Source organism: Cuculus canorus, chromosome 26, assembly GCF_017976375.1.
Source record: "Cuculus canorus isolate bCucCan1 chromosome 26, bCucCan1.pri, whole genome shotgun sequence".
Lineage (NCBI taxonomy): Eukaryota > Metazoa > Chordata > Aves > Cuculiformes > Cuculidae > Cuculus > Cuculus canorus.
Window position 1 is genome coordinate 6628780 of NC_071426.1, and position 16172 is coordinate 6644951.

The 16172-nt window shown below is 56.2% G+C and overlaps 2 protein-coding genes across 4 annotated transcripts in view; one reads left to right on the forward strand and one right to left on the reverse strand.

Annotated features, from left to right (window-relative positions):
* Window positions 1-4229, forward strand: ARID5A (AT-rich interaction domain 5A). 3 transcript variants are annotated; one of them, XM_054088838.1, is made up of 7 exons: window positions 1-56; window positions 469-679; window positions 1384-1546; window positions 1628-1680; window positions 2187-2284; window positions 2368-2512; window positions 2718-4229. In XM_054088838.1, the coding sequence occupies exons 2-7, from the start codon at window positions 506-508 to the stop codon at window positions 3963-3965; spliced, it is 1881 nt and encodes a 626-aa protein (XP_053944813.1). In that variant the 5' UTR covers window positions 1-56; window positions 469-505; the 3' UTR covers window positions 3966-4229. The 3 variants fall into 3 exon arrangements, with proteins under 3 accessions (XP_053944813.1, XP_053944812.1, XP_053944814.1); XM_054088837.1 differs by lacking the exon at window positions 1-56 and having other exon boundaries at window positions 309-679; XM_054088839.1 differs by lacking the exon at window positions 1-56 and having other exon boundaries at window positions 309-556.
* Window positions 4230-5158: 929 nt separating this feature from the next.
* KANSL3 (KAT8 regulatory NSL complex subunit 3) overlaps window positions 5159-16172 on the reverse strand; it is a 34269-nt gene continuing 23255 nt past the window's right edge. Inside the window, 2 exon segments of the mRNA XM_054088840.1 lie at window positions 5159-8405; window positions 10665-10827. Of these exon segments, the coding sequence (XP_053944815.1) occupies window positions 7837-8405; window positions 10665-10827 (732 nt within the window). The 3' untranslated portion in view covers window positions 5159-7836.

The following is a 16172-nucleotide window of genomic DNA, read 5'->3' on the forward strand; positions in this document are numbered from 1 at the left end:
TGGTCGGAAGGGGGCGTGGCCCCGCGAGGCGCAGTCACATGGCGCGGAGGCCGCGGGTGAGCGGGACCCGGGGAGCGGCTTGGGGGGGGGGGGGGGGGCAGGAGGGCGCTGGAAAAAGACGGGGTAGCGTGAGAATTAGGGGGGTTCGGTGGGAATTGGGGTGTCCCCTGGGATGGTCGGACTCCTAAAAGGTCGGGGCATGACTTTTGCACCCGTGTAGCCAAAAGGGTCCCAGAAAAAAAGTGGGGGATGGGGGAGAAAAGGGGAATTTTGGGGGGGTTCAAGGGGGTCTGGAGGCCTAAATTTGGGGGGAAGGCACCTAGGGAGCATCTTCGGGCCACGGGGTTGCCCGCCAGGCACTTAAATCGGCCATTCGGGCAACGCCGTGGCTGAAATCGTCCCAAATTTTGTGTGGGAAAAGAAAAATTTGGGGTGTCTCATGCCCCTCCCCTTTAATTCTCCTCGCAGGACCCCTCCTAAAATCCCAATCACCTCCTCAACCCCCATGGACGACAACCAAGAAGACCCCCAAGACTCCCCAGCTGCCAAAGCTGCGGTGAGCACTGCACCCCGGCTTGTTTCGGGGGGGAGGAAGGAGGCTGAACCCCCTGATTTTGGGGGACAGGAAGAGCGAGAGTCACATTTGGCAGCTGAAAAAGTCGAGAGGAGGAAGAGGAAGGCAAGTTTCCTGGCTTTGAAAGCAAAGAGGAGGAAGAGGAAGGCAGTTTTCCAGCTTGAAAAGCAAAGATGAGGAAGAGGAGGGTGGATTTCCCAGTATGGGGGGGGAATATACCCCAAATATACCCCCAATTTCTCCCTAAAAATGCCCCACCGCCCTCACAGCGTATCATTTTTCCACTTATTTTCTCTCCCGATGGACAGGGGGTTGGTTTGGAAGCGCTGGTTTCTCCCCCCTCCCTCCAGTGTTTTTTTCGCTCCAAAGAAGCGAAGCCTTGAGCTCGTTGGAGCCGTTAAAACCCGCGTCTGTCACGGGCGGCAAAAAGAATAGAAAGAAGAAGAATTAAACCAACAAAAACCAAACCCGAAAGGACCGGGAGCGGCGCAGCTGCTTTGCCCAAAAATAGCAACAAGTTTTATAACTCCGGAAAATGTAGAACAAACAAACGAGAAACATTTTTAGCTGAGAAAGGCGGCGGTGGCGGCAGGGGGGGTTGTGGAGGATGAATTTCTGCCCGTCTGTTTTCCTGGAAGCCGTTCCTCGTGTTCTCGCACGCTTTGACCAACTTGGCCGGCGGCCCAGGCTGCCGGCTAACGAAGCGAGAGCTTTTTAGATGCCTTCGGGTTGCAAAGCAGGACTGGGGAGGGGTTGTGGGGTGTTTCTCTGTCTCAGTTTCGCCTCTTGCTTTCTTCCGTGTCCCACAGGAGGCTCTCATCCCACAGGATGGCTCCAAGGAGGAGAAGGTGGTGGAGGAGACGAGCGGCAGTGAGAAAGAGGAGGAGGAAGCCTTCCTTGTCAGCCTCTACCAGTTCATGAAGGACCGGCACACGCCCATTGAGAGGATCCCCCACCTTGGCTTCAAGCAGAGTGCGTGTCCCCCGCGGGCCAGGAGGGGCTGCTGGGGGCCAACACGGCCACCCTGACCCTCCACATCCTCTTTATTCCCAGTTAACCTCTGGAAGATCTACAAAGCCGTGGAGAAGCTGGGAGCCTACGAGCTGGTGAGGGATGGATAGATGAATGGATGGATGGGTGGGTGGGTGGATGGACCTGAGGTGTTAGGGTGGTTCTTGGGTGGTGGGATGGTCCCCAGGTGCCGGGACAACCCATGGGTGCCAGGATGGCCCCTGGGTGGCAGGATGGTCCTCACGTACGTGACCTGGATGCTGGGATCATCCTTGGGTGCCAAGATGGTCCCCTGGTGCCAGGACAGCCTCCAAGTACTGGAACACCACCTGGGAGCCAGAACATCCCCCTGTTCCTAGAACATGTCCCTGGTTGCCAGGATGGTCCCCAGATGCCCAGACACCCCCAAGTTACCAGGAGGTGTGCCCCTGGGTGCCAGGATGTCCCTTGGGTGCCAGGACCTGCCCCTTGGTTGCCAGGATGTCCCCTGAGTGCCAGGACCTGCCCCTTGGTTGCCAGGATGGCCCTCAGTTGCCACAATGGCCCCCAAGCGCCAGGACCTCCCTTGGTCGCCAGGACTAAGCCATTCCTCCCGCTGCAGGTGACGGGACGACGGCTCTGGAAGAACGTCTACGACGAGTTGGGGGGCAGCCCTGGCAGCACCAGCGCAGCCACGTGCACGCGGCGGCACTACGAGAGGTAGGGGAGGAGGCGGGGGTCCCACTCTGTGCCTCAGTTTCCCCCTCTTGGCACCGGTTCTCACTGCCAACCCCACCCTGCAGGCTGGTCCTCCCGTACGTGCGGCATCTCAAGGGGGAGGAGGACAAACCCCTGCCCCCCAGCAAGCCCCGCAAGCAGTACAAGGTCTCCAAGTGCGCTGAGACGGGCGAGAAGAGCAAGAGGGCCAAGAAGAAGGGCCAGGAGCAGGTGTGGCTCGAGTTTGAGAGCAACCCCGTAACCCCACGGCAGCCCCATCTGTTCCTCCCTGGGAGGAACCCATTGTGGGGCTGGGAAGAGCCAGGAGGGATGGGGCTGGCTGGGAAAAGAGGGGAATGGAGGTCTTGAAGGGTCTAGGGGAGCTGGGACCCCAGCAGAGCCCATCACCCGTGCCCCACATCACCTTTGCTTGCAGATGCCTCCAGACAAGGTGAAGCCAGAGGTGGCGACCACCACAGAGGACACAAGGGACACCCTGGTGGCAGATGGATGTTCCAGCCCTGTGGTCCCAACCCCGAGCCCCTCAGGGGAGGGTCCTGGCCCCTGCAGGACCCACACCGAAACCTACACGCGCCTTTTCTCCAGCTTCTACTCCAAAGGCAACCACCCCATCATGTCTCCGCTGGCCAAGAAGAAGCTGCTGGCCCAGGTGAGCAAGGCAGAGTCCTTGCACAGCCTCAAATGCCCCGAGGGCCAGCGCATGCCGAGCGATGCTGGCCCCATTCCTGAGCTCCCGCGTTTGCCCACCGCCCCCTACCTCAATGAGCAGAGGAGTTTGGAGCCATCAGGAGCTCAGGATTCAGCTCCAGGTGTCAGGAGCGATGTGGGACCCATCACCATCGGCGTGAAAGAGGGGCAGCCCTGCCCGCAGGCCGAGGATGGGGGTCTGGCCCCCACCGTCTTCACTGGCTCCTTCCACGCATACCGCAGCGAGGCACTGCCGCCCGCCGGCTGCCACCCCCTCTGGGGGTACTTCTCCAGCTTGAAGGAGTTTTTGGAGCCACCTTCCACCTTCCCATCGCCAACCGAGGAGCCGGAGCAGCCCCAAGACCTGCGGAGCAAAGCGGGACAGGGCTGGAGCAGGGAGAACCATCCGGTGGGTGACTGCACCACCGTCAAAGCCTGCTGGGTGCCCCCCGGGGCCACCTTTGCCCCTGCTGCACCGAGGGGCAAGCGTGGCCAGGACGAGGAATTGCCTTTGCGCCCTGCTGTGAAGCTCCGTGCCCTCTCCCCCTTTGGCAAGGAGGCCGACGGCAGGGACACGGGTACCAGCTCACCCGGGGGCCACCATGGGCTGGCCAAACCCAAAGCGGTGGTCGCCAAACCAGGCTACACCACGTCGTTGCCGCAAACCATGGACGTTTACAAGGGAGCGATGCTGCACTTCCCGGCGAGCTTTGGGAGCCCACTGGAACACCTCAGAACCCAAGGTGTGCCAGCAGCGCCGGCTCTGTCCGTCAACCCCTTCATCATCCCAGCTTTCCCCAGCCCTTTGTTAGCCACCTCCATGCAGCCTTCCGACCTGTGCCGGCCGCTGGCGACTGGCCCCAGGCACTACCCAGCATCCTACAGGAGCTCACCGCGGCACGGGCTTTACCCGGCGGCGACATGGCAAAGCCAACCTGCCTACGCGCCTGCCTTCCATCGCCACACCAAGCTGTAACGCTGCCATCCCGCTCCTGATCGGTCTCGGAAAAGGGAGCCAGGTGGGATGCTGTGGTGGCTGAGCCAGCAGCGAGGCACATGCTGGAGCCCATCACCACATTGGAGCCTGCAAAGGGGACTGAGAGGAGACAATGTGAACGGTGCCATTTTTACTCTTGATCTTAGAGCTGTTTGTATTCAACATCGTTAACGCCAGTGACTTAATTACCAATATCACAAGGTTATAGAGATAGAGATTATATATATATATATATATATATATATATACACACACACACATACACTCATAAAAAAGGGAGCAAAATGAGTCGTGGAGGTTTCTGTTTTGCTAGAGGGGCCGTGCCCTGCGTGGTTTTGTGCGGTGCGGAGGCTGAGCCGTGCCCGGGATGCTCCGTGACTCTCTGGTCCAGCCCCGCTGGCTCACGCCATGCAATTCTGGGTTTAAATCATGTTGCCTCTATGCAGGGATGCGGAGGGGTTTTCAGGTGGTTGGGGCTGCGTGAGTAGCCGCTGTGTGGGGTGCCTGCCCAGCTCACCACTGCTTCGCACTATGAAGAGCCGTGACAGCCGGCTGATCTCAGTCTGGCGGTGTTTGGGGCATTGTTGATTTCTGGAATCGGGGCACGGCTTTTGGGAAGATCCTCATCCTGAGCATGGAGCCCCGGGGAGGGTTTGTGATTCCAGACCTACCTGGGAGGCTGCACTGATCCCAGAGGGAAGGAGGTGCTTTTGTGCATCCATTCTGGGGGATTGCAGCTGTTCAGTGGAGCAGGGGGCAAGTGTGAACCAGCCCAGCAACACCTCCAGGTGCTTTGGTCCTCCAGGAGCTCCCATTGGGCTCTGGCAAATGGCCTAAGGCCTTTGTCCATCCGCTCCCCATTTTGGCCAAGGAGGTGGTGGAGTCTCCATCCCTAGAGGGGTTTAAAAGAGAGGTGGATGGTGCTCAGGGATGGTTTAGTCGTGGAAAGGGATGGTTGGGCTGGATGGTCTCAAAGGTCTTTTCCAACCAAGCGATTCTGTGATTCCCCACCGTTGTGGCCACCTCACCACAAGCCATCACAGCAGCCAGAGCAGAGGGATGGTGGCACTTGCCCATCCGTGGAGAGGGTCATGGCTTCAGGTGGACCAGGAGCACTATGTCAGCTTTTAAGGGCCACTTCTGCTGCATCCATGGACAGGAAAAGCTTTGGGATAGAAATTGGAAAAGGTGAATGGCAGCCCCAGTCCCTCTGTGATGTTCTGAGCGTTAGACTCATGGAGAAGAGCCAACGCGTGGACCCAGCCACTCCAGGATCCTCCAGCATGGACATCAGAAAGACATTATGTGCGCTGAAAACCTCCCCGGCTGCACCCAGAGACCTTCACTGCCCCCGGGCTGTGAGCAAGGACTGGCCACGGACCTCAGGTCTTCCCACAAAGAGCCACGTCCAGCGAGGGCACTGGAGGTGCCACCTCCTAAGGGTGCCTCAGCCTCATCACAGCAGAGAATCTGGGACTTCAAGCCTGGAAGATGGAGCTGAGGTGTTGAAAAACACTGCATGGCGGCAGCAGAACCTTGTTTTTGCCAGACATGCTTGCATCCATGAGCCTAATTTCATCCCAGCTGCTTTACCATCGCTCTCGGCATGGGGAGAAGGTACTGTGTTTGGTGGCATCCCAGCAGCAAACTCACGCCAAGGGCCAAGTCAACCTCAGGTCATCTCACATCCTCATCATTCCCTGCAGGATACACTGCCTGGGCTGAACCCGGATTGCTGGCGAAGGGAAATCTTGCCAGTTTTACTCACAAAACCCCAGGGAAATGGGAAGAAAGGGAAGAAAAGCCCGCTCAGGATGCTGGCAAAGCACAGCATCTCCCAGACAGCTCCTCACCATCGTCGTGGTGTGAAGTCCAGGCTGTGAGAGGGCCCAAGAAGCCAAACAGCATCCGGAGCAGCTCGTGTGGGTCCCAGGAAGGGATTTGCAGCATCTCCCTCCTCTCACACTGAGCTAATGCAGCCACCACAGGGGAACAGGGTGGCTTTCCTGCTTTCCTGTTTTCAGGCTCCCCATAACAAGCCATGCCGAGCCAAAGCCAGGATCTTCTCAAGAGCCGTTGGGATTAGGAAGTGAGAGGAGATTTGGGAAACACTCCTGCCCTCAGCAGGAGCACGGAGCCACCCCAGCACCACGCATCTCGCTCCGCTGAGCATCATGCTCCCCAAAATCATCTCAGCCAGCAAATATTGCATCCTACCGTGTGTCCCTGGCGGAAAGCAAGGACCAAGGGCTCAGGAGATGCAGCACAGGAGAGACGGAGCCTTGGGATCAGCCCTGATAGCCCCAAAAAGATCAAAGCCTTAAGCTCCGTCCTGTGAAAGCCCCAAAGCCCTGAGGGAACACTCATCCTGACTCCTGGCAAACCAGCGTCACCATCTCAGCACCTTCACGTCAGCCCTTCCGCCACTTCCCTCAGCACGACCCTGCCTGATGATGCAAACACTGCTGTAAAGGTTAAGTCAAGGCTCGGAGTTGCTCTGGTGAGATCTGACGCAGAGCCCTGCATCCAGTTCTGGACTCCTCAGCACAGGGAGGACATGGAGCTGTTGGAGAGTCCAGAGGAGGCCACGGAGATGATGCAAGGGCTGGAGCACCTCCTGTAGGAGGACAGGATGAGAGAGTTGGGGTTGCTCAGCCTGGAGAGGAGAAGGCTCTGAGGAGACCTTAGAGCAGCTTCCAGTACAGAAAAGGGCTCCAGGAAAGCTGGGGAGGGGCTCTTGATCAGGGAGTGCAGGAACAGGATGAGGGGGACGGTTTTGAGCTGCAAGAGGGGAGATTGAGATGAGATCTTAGGAAGAAATGTTTTGCTGTGAGGGTGGTGAGGCCCTGGCCCAGGTTGCCCAGAGCAGTGGTGACTGCCCCATTCCTGGAGGGTTCAAGGCCAGGTTGGATGGGGTTTGGATAACCCTGATCCAGTGGGAGGTGTCGCTGCCCATGGCAGGGGGTGGAATTGGATGGGCTTTGAGGTCCTTCCAACCCAAACCATTCCGTGATTCTATGCAGAAACACTCCCAATAGCAGGAGAAGCTGACGCTCTCACCCAGAGGAGGGAACAAAGGCAGAGGGGATCATGCTGCCCTGGGGGCTGCCCAGGCCGCTCACAGGACCCACAGCACCAATCCTGCTCTGCCCACACACAGCTGCACCCTCCACACCTTCACAGCAAGAGAAATCAGCCCTCGACAAGGCACCTGAGGCATAACCAAAGCTGCTTTTGGAAGGGACATGTGCGACAAAGCCAGCAAAGAACAAACAAACCTTTTATTAAACAGCACCACCAAAAAACCATCCCCAGTTAGCTCCAGTCTGAACCAGTCCCCTGTCCCCATGGGGCTGCTCCTCTCCCAGTTTGCTCCAGTCTGAACCAGTCCCATTCCCATGGGGCTCCTTCTCTCCCAGTTTCATAGAATCACCAGGTTGGAAAAGACCTCTTGGATCATTGAGTTCAGCCATTCTTATCTGCCACTAAACCATGTCCCTGAGCACCCCATCCACTCGTCCTCCAAACACCCTCAGGGAAGGTGACTCCACCCCCTCCCTGGGCAGCCTCTGCCAGTGCCCAATGAACCCTTTCCATGAAAATTTTTTTTCCTGATGTCCAGCCTGAACCTCTCCCAGTTTGCTCCAGTCTGAACCAGTCCATCCCCATGACTGTGCTCCTGTCCCAGTTTGCTCTAGTCTGAACCAGTCCCATCCCCATGGGGCTCCTCCTCTCCCAGTTTGTTCCAGCTCAAACCAGTCCCTTGACCCTACACAGGGCTGCTCCCTCTCCCATCTCGCAGCTGAGCTCATCCCAAAGCGCCGGTGGTAGCCGAGGGGTCCAGGGGTCCCTACGGCTTCTGTTTGAGCATGGGCCCCGCCACGGCGATGGTGGAGGAGTTGGCCAGGCTGCTGCCCAGCGTTATAAGCGTGGTGCCAGCCCCTCCTGGCAGCACACCCTGTGGCACCAAGTGTCTGTTGGCCAGAGCCTCTCTGGCGTGGATGATAGTGCTCCCATTGTCCACCACGGAGGGAACCCGCCCCAGGGTCTCCATGGCACCCAGAGCATGGCCAAGGGCTGCTGCTCTCTTGGTCAGGCTAACCTTGTCACTGATGTGTCCCAGGGGTCCCTCACTCTTCATTGCAGCCAGCGTTGAGGACAGGATGACAGTTTTGGATGTGGCCTGCAGGACAGGTCCCACCTTGGAGTGCAGGAGGCTGCCGGGAGCGCTGGGGGTGCCGGGCAGCGAGGAGGAGGCAAAGGTGATGGTGCCAGTGGGAGAGCTGGCAGAAGAGGAAGGCTGGATACCAGTCAGTTTGAGGGCGGCGGAGGTAGCCTCTCCCATCATGGATTTGGTAAGCGCAGACAGCTTGGCGTCTGACATGACATAGAGCATCTTCATGGGGCTGGTGGTGGTCACTGCGGAGAAGGGGAGAGCATGGTCAGTGGCCGTGGGGACGCGCCCACCCGCCCTGGCTCCCTCAGCAGCAGAGTCATGGGTGTTGGGACTGAACAGAAAGACCTGGCCCTGTCCGCTCTGCAGAGCAAGACCCCAAACCCCAGTGCTGTCCCAGCCTGGGCAAGGAAACCACAACAGCCAAACCAGGGCACTGGCAGCACTGCTCCCCTCCTACACTGCCCATAGGCCCCAAGGAAGCCTCTCTCTGCCTCATCTTCTCCGCCGCCTATTTGGACAGGACATCATGGTTCTTCGTTAGCCAAACCTACTCCCTCTTGCCCCATTCCTCCTGTGCAGCTGCCATGGACCACACTGAGCTCAGGCTGCTCCCTGTGGTCAGGCCAAAGGCAGGCTTTTGCTCAACTCTGGCAACTCCAACTCAGTACCACCACCAGCGCTGGGGGTGCTGAGACCTTCATCACCACGCAGGAGGCAGCTAAAAGACTTCAGGCTTTATGAAATGGAAGCCCTCCACGCTCTACAGCAACAGCAGAGGTTGCACTGTGGTGGTTACCCCATCTAAGTCTGCTCCCCAGTTGCATCCACAGCCCAAAGAAAGAGGGGAGAGATTTCACTGGAATGAATCCCTGGGTTTGGACGTGCTCAAGGGATGGGAGAAAGCCTGGAGACACGTAGTTAAAAACCACACTGGCCAGAAAAGCCCCAACCTGGAGCAGCCCATGGTTTGCCCGTGCAGTCACCCAAGGCTGTAATGTGCTTCGTCCCTTTGGAGCCAGCACCAAGGAATGGAAATCAGCATGCCAAGCCGCACCGGGTCAGCCTGGCACACAGCAACGATCACTCCAACACTGTGGCACAGTGTCCCTCGCGGTGTCAGCGTGCCACAAACACCACCAGAGCAGCCTGGAACTCTCCAAAATGAAGCGCCTCGAGCATGGAGGACATGGAGCGAAGGCTGACCACCCACCGTCTAAGCAGGATGGGACCAACCACCCCACCATCCTGGGGCAAGGCAGAGAGGACAGTGGGAACAGGCGACTCCAGTCACCCACACACAGGCTGGGCAAGCGGCACAGACACACAATGACGCTGAGACATCGGCAATGATCGCTCCATGAAACTAAGAGTCATTTTGGTTGGAAAAGACCTTTGAGATCAAGTCTAACCGTCCCTGTCCACGACTGAACCATCTCTGAGCACTTCGTCTGCCTGTCTCTTAAACCCCTCCAGAGATAGGCACTCCACCACCTCCCTGGGCAGCCATTCCGGTGCCCTAGAACCCTTTCGGTGAAGAAATGCCCAATCTAAACCTCCCTTGGTGCAAACTTCAGGCCATTTCCTCTCATCCTATCCCTTGTCACTTAGGAGAAACGTCTGGAATTCTGTGCTAACACCCCAGCCTACCCTGCTGCTCAAGCAGCCTTCCTACATAGGACCTCCCCAATGGATGCAAAGCCAGCCAGAACCTTCAGAAAGAGCAGGCACAGCTCCCTCAGGTCTGACTTCGCCCACTGGCTATGACAAACAACAAAAGGAACAAGATAAACCACACATAACGAGCTGAGCCCAGTGCTTCTGTGCCTCCCTTAAAGTTGGGCGGATTGCAAGGCTCTGCAGAGAGTGGCCGGCTGGGTTTAATGCCTGCAAGAAAAGCCAATGGCATGGTAAAGCACACACGCTCCAGAGCTGCCTCATTTGCCCCCTGGGAAACAGGCACAGCTGTGAGTGCTGACTCCCCACTCCCCTTGCTTAGAAATCAGCTGGAGTGAAGAAAATGAAACCACCAACTCAGCTGGCAGCGAGCGCTTCTGTCCAGAAGCCTTTGAGGATGCAACGAGCCACATCCCTGCTCTATGTCAGTGTTATCTTTAAGCCTGAAGCTGAGTAGCAGCTCCACGATACTTATTTGGCTCTAACGGGATGGGTCTGCGCTTCCCAGGGAGGGGAAATAAACGTGCTTAGTCCCACAAGTGCACGACAGGGCCCAGGGACACAAACTCAGATAATCCCTCTGTGTTTGGGCTCAAGTTTAACATCCTGCTCCTCGTCAACTGCTCCAAAATGGCTGCATTAAGCCAAACCTTGTGCCAAGAAACCATGGGGACACCTAGCATAAACGGAAGGACAAAAAAAAACAAGTGACGGGCTTAAACCCAAGAAGCATTCCAGCAGCTCTTCCCCAGAGGGACTCCACACGCAACACCCGGCAGCGAGGCTCCAACCCGGCCTCCACACCCCGTGCCTGCCATGTGCCTCACCTACAGGTGCTGCCGCAGCGGCGGTCAGGTGTGTGGCACGGTCGGCGGGAGGCATCTCTGCACCAGCCTGGGCTTTGCTGAGATCCATCTGAGACAGCAGCTTGCCAGGAGCAGGGGCACTGGTAGCTGGGGCGGCCAGGTTCCCAACAGCACCGTCTGGAGCCTGGAAGGGTTAAAGTAATGGAGAGCTACTGGAAGTGCCCCGCATCCTCAGCTGAGACCACTGGGACCTGCGCTAGCCCTCACTTGGAACACAAACATCAGAGCATGCTCTCTCTCTGCTTCTCCCAGCTTTGCCCTTGCTCTGGACAGTCCTTACCAAGCTCAAGAGAAAATGGGAATCAGGTGAAAACCTGTGGAGATTTCTACTTTAAAAGTGCTTTGCGGCACCATGGCCACTGACAGGGCTCAGGCTGAGCACACCACAAAACCACTGCCTTTTTCCAGAGAGGAATGGGATGGTTCTGTCCCCTCCTCTGGCTGTCAGGGAAATCGGTCCTGTTCTCGTTTCCTCTGTAAAGCCAAAACTAGGAGCTTAAGAACGATTCCCGCATCACACAGAGCCAGTTGCAAGAAAGACACGGACAGTATTACCGGTGAAAGCTCAGCAAAAACTGGAAGAACCACAGCATCCTCTGCATCAGAAGAGCTTCCCTCTGACAAGAGCCAGCTAGTTACACAGCAGCAGTGTCCACAGATGTCCAACAGCTGGACAGCTGAGGAGTTGGGATTTGTATCCCAAGGCAGCTCCCTGGAGAGTACTGGGAAGCTTCAGTGAATACCTGCAATTCCCTCATTCAAGAGGTTCTTCAGCCACCTCTGGGTGTGCTTCCCTTGCCTGACCTCCATCCAGGTGCGCATGTGCAATGTGATACTGTGGAGCTCATGCTCCTTTGCTCTCCCCGGAGCCCTCACAGCCCTGGGCTGACAGAACCGAAGCTCCAAAACAGTTTTTCCAGCTGCAAAAGCAAATACCCACCTCTTCGGTCAGCCTTCTCTGACCCAGCTTGCTCGCTCACCTCCACCACTGACAAAACAAAACCACTTATGCTTCAGACTGTGCCCCCCACCTGATGCTCATGCAGGTCACCACCTGCTTTTCTATGCTTTCTGCAGCAATTAAGCAGTGCTCAATTAGTTATCATTAATATTCCTGTCCCTGTGAAAGGGTCGGACTTAAAGAAAAGAAAGGTCTTCAGTGCCTGCTCTCAGCACATCCACCACCAGCAGCAGCCGGCTCCATGCAGCAGCATGGGCCAGGGTCAGAGCTCTCCTGGTGCCACCTGAGGGAGACTCTTGCCCAAAGCTCAAAACATGATCTCAGCTTGCAGCTCCGGTCATCACAGCATAAATGTTCCTGCCAGTTAAGCAGAAAACAAGAGTGTGATCCAGTATCAGCATCACTCCACACTTTATGGAGCTTCTTTGAGGAGCCTTTCAACAGGCTGAGAGAGTTGGGGTTGTCCTGCCTGCAGAACAGAAGGCTCCAAGGAGACCTTAGAGCGACCTCCCAGTACCTGAAGGGGCTACAAGAAAGCTGGGGAGGGGCTGTTTACAAAGGCCTGGAGTAACAGGACGAGGGGCAATGGGGATAAACTGGAGAGGGGCAGATTTAGACTGGACATAAGGAGGAATTTCTTCACCATGAGGGTGGGGAGGCCCTGGAACAGGTTGCCCAAAGAAGTGGTGGCTGCCCCATCCCTGGAGGTGTTCAAGGCCAGGTTGGAAGGGCCTTGGGCAGCCTGATACAACGGGAGGTGTCCCTGCCCATGGCAGGAGTTGGAACTCAATGGGCTTTGAGGTCCCGTCCAACCCAAACTGCTCCATGATTCTATGATACAACCACACTGCAGGGGAAGACTGACACAAGAAGCCACATCCACCCCACCACAGAGCAGCTTCTTGGAAAGAGAAGATGAAGCTCACTCGTATTTTCACCACCCAAACACTCTCGCTTCCTCTTACTCCGCTGTTCAAAGAAAGCATTTGCACCCAGCTCCCCAGGGAGAGTCCTCAACCTTCCGCCTCCAGTTTAATGCCCACGAGAGAAGGAAACGAGTCACCCACTCAAACTGCATCTCAGCAGCTCCAGGCACCGCCCCAGCCTCCAAAGTTTACAAAATTACAGCGGGTAGCCAATGCGTGGGTTCACACTTCCGGCACTGTGGAGCCATCAGCTGGAATTTCAAAGGGAACCCAACCCAAAACAGCTTTGGCCACGGCTGAAAGCACAAGAAGTTTAAGCCCTGGGAGTTATCGCTCAAAGCCTTTTATAAATTTGTTCTTTCACAGGAAGCCCTGCTGGATTACGCAATCCCGATGCATTCCAGATATCCATGGGATGATGTCAAGGCTAAAATTAGTTACAGCGACACAGCTCAGCCTGTTTCCTGTAAGAGACGGCTCTTGGTTTGCTTTCGAAGCAGCTCTCGCAGCTGGCCACACAATTCAGCATTACCTTGAACAAACAAACACAGCACTGGAGGTAAAAGGCTCAGAGAGGAGCAGATGGAAAGCTGCCTGGAGGAGAAGAACCCGAGGGTATTGGTCGACAGTGGCTGAACGCGAGCCAGCAGTGGCCCAGGTGGCCAAGAAGGCCCAACAGCACCTGGCTTGGATCAGCCATGGGGTGGCCAGCAGGAGCAGGGACAGGATTGTCCCCCTGGACTCGTTGCTGGTGAGGCCACACCTCAAATCCTGGGTTCAGTTCTGGGCCCCTCACTCCAAAAAGGACATAGAGGGGCTGGAGCACATCTGGAGAAGGGAACAGAGCCGGGGAAGGGGCTGGAGAACAGGGGTTCTGGGAGCAGCTGAGGGACCTGGGGCTGTTTAGCCTGGAGAAGAGGAGGCTGAGGGGAGAACTCATCGCACTCTGCAGCTCCCGGAAAGGCGGTTGTGGGGAGGTGGGTGCTGGACTCTGCTCCCTGGTAGCCAGTGACAGGACAAGGGGAAATGGAAGACACACTGGGGGCGATTTAGGTTGGCTATCAGGAGGAATTTCTTTACTGCAAGGGTTGTCAAGCATTGGACCAGGCTGCCTAGGAAGGGGGCTGAGTCACCATCTCTGGAGGGGTTTGAAAGATGAGTAGATTACATCAGGACATGCTCTGGTGGCAGACTTCACAGGGCTGGATTAATGGTTGGACTCAATGATCTTAAAGGTCTTTTCAAACCAAAACTGTTCTGTGATTCTATGAAAAGCCACAGTGTGCAATCCAGTATCCAGCTCCAAGTGCCACTGCCCTCAAACATCAACCCACAAGCAAACTCGTTAACCCTGGTCTGTACCGAGCTCCTTCACACCACGGAGTCACTGCTCTGCTGGCTATTTAGGGTCTCGCAAAGGTAGTCAAGGAAAGCACGTACATCTGCTCTGCTGGTTTCTTGAACAGGCTCTGAAGAGCACAAAAACAGCCTCCAGCATAAAGGATGAGTTTCAGACCTATGGAAGGGACTCACCTACTGTTTAGGTGGGATCTGCACTGAGCTTTGCATTTCAGATCTCCACCTGAGCTGGCTCCAAGCTCAGCTCTGCCAGTGCACACAGGCTCTGCCACACTAGCAAAGCTACTGAAAAGCACAGGATAGTCAAGGGGGGAATGAAGTGGATGATCCCAAATCTGAGCTGCAATCAGCAGGAAGGGGTTTGAGGGGAAGCCATGTGAGGGGTGACTGAAGTCACTGGGTCTGTTCAGCCTGGAGAAGCCAAGACTGAGGGGAGACCTCATCACTCTCTGCAGGTTCCTCACAAGAGGAAGAGGAGGAGCAGGCATCAATCTCTTCTCTCTGGATCCAAGGGAATGGCAGGAAGATGTGCCAGGGGAGGGTTAGGTTGGACATGAGGAAAAGGTTCTTCCCCCAGAGGCTGGTGGAGCACGGGAACAGCTCCCAGGGAAGCAGTCACGGCCCCAAACCGAACAATATTGCAGAACCATGTGGCCAATGCCCTCAGTCCCACGGTGTGAATGTTGGGGTGTCCTGTGCAGGGGCAGGAATTGGACTCGATGATCCTTGTAGAACTCAGAACATCCTATGATTCTGTGACTCTATGAACCCAGGACTCTGTGTGGAACCTCCCGGCAGCAGGGGATGCAGCGTCAGCTCCAAAGCAGTGCAGGACAAATTAAGGATTTATGGCTGCCGCAGTCAATACTCACCCAGCTTCCACACAAAGCCTTCACCTTCAGGATAATGCTTCCCTAAATACATCTCAGGGCTACAAGGTACCTCAAACAACAACTGTAGGCAGCAGCAAGCAGCAGAAGCACTGCCTCCAGGGTGCTGCTCCAACCCAGAGACCAAACCCACAAGAGCTCCAACTATAAAGCAAAGCTTGTTCTGCCTCTCCTGCACCAGCTCAGCCACCCAGGACCTGCATTAGAGCACCAAAAGAAAACCATGTGAGAGAGAAATAAGAAAACCAAACAAACTCTGCCAGCCCAGAGCGATCTAGGCATCCTCAGCCTTCAGTGCCAGTTTATTATTCCCTGTTGGAACTGGAGCTTGAGATCCACTGGATGTTCCACACTCTTCCGACTGCCCAAGCGGCAACATTTATCACTCAAGGAGTTTGTTGACTCATTCTCTGAACTACTTCTACCCTGTGAGTGCCTCAAATCACAGCAGTCGGCAGCTGTTGGAAAGTTATACCCCTCTCTGTACAACACAGGCAGTTGCAACGCCTCCTCCAGTCCCACGAGGTGGAGGGGGTTGTGCTTCCTCCTCCATCCCCACATCCACTAAAGCACCTACTAGAGAGACCCAAGACAGCACCAGAGCTGGTACCATGCACAAGCCACCTGAGCTCGGGTCAACCCTACTGATGACACACGGCAGTGACCGCTGAGCAACCATCCTGTGCAGCGAACCAGAGCAAGCCTTCCTACCCTCCAGATCCATCTCAAAATGGACAGTGGTTTAGGAGAGCACCTGGGGACACCTTGCATCACACGCACGTGTGAACCTCATGAGGTTCAATAAGGCCAACTGCAAGGTCCTGCACCTGAGTCAGGGCAATCCACAGTTTCAATACAGGATGGGAGACGGTGTGATTGAGAGCAGCCCTGACGAGAAGGACTCAGGGTGCTGGTTGATGAGAAGCTTGACATGAGACGGCAATATGTGCTCGCAGCATGGAAACGACTCATGTCCTGGGCTGCATCCAGAGCAGTGTGAACAGCAGGGCGAGGGAGGGGATTCTGCCCTTCTGCTCCACTCTGATGAGACCCCACCTGAAGCCCCATGTCCAGTTCTGGAATCCTCAACATAAGGAGGAGATGGAGCTGTTGGAACGGGGAGGCCATGGACATGATGCGAGGGCTGGAGAACCTCCTGTACAAGGACAGGCTGAGAGAGAAGGCTGGAGAAAAGAAGGCTCCAGGGAGACCTTAGAGCAGCTTCCAGTACTGAAAGGGGCTCCAGATCAGGGAGGGCAGAGACAGGACAAGGGGGAATGGCTTTAAATTGGAAGGGGGAAGATTTAGATGAGACATTAGGAAGAAATTCTTC

Excerpts from the sequence above, each read along its gene's own strand:
- ARID5A (XM_054088837.1), top strand. The coding sequence starts at position 440 with ATGCCCCTCCCCTTTAATTCTCCTCGCAGGACCCCTCCTAAAATCCCA. Across the intron at positions 1,681-2,186 it reads AGCTGGGAGCCTACGAGCTG|GTGACGGGACGACGGCTCTG; the intron begins GTGAGGGATGGA and ends CTCCCGCTGCAG. Across the intron at positions 2,285-2,367 it reads ACGCGGCGGCACTACGAGAG|GCTGGTCCTCCCGTACGTGC; the intron begins GTAGGGGAGGAG and ends CCCACCCTGCAG.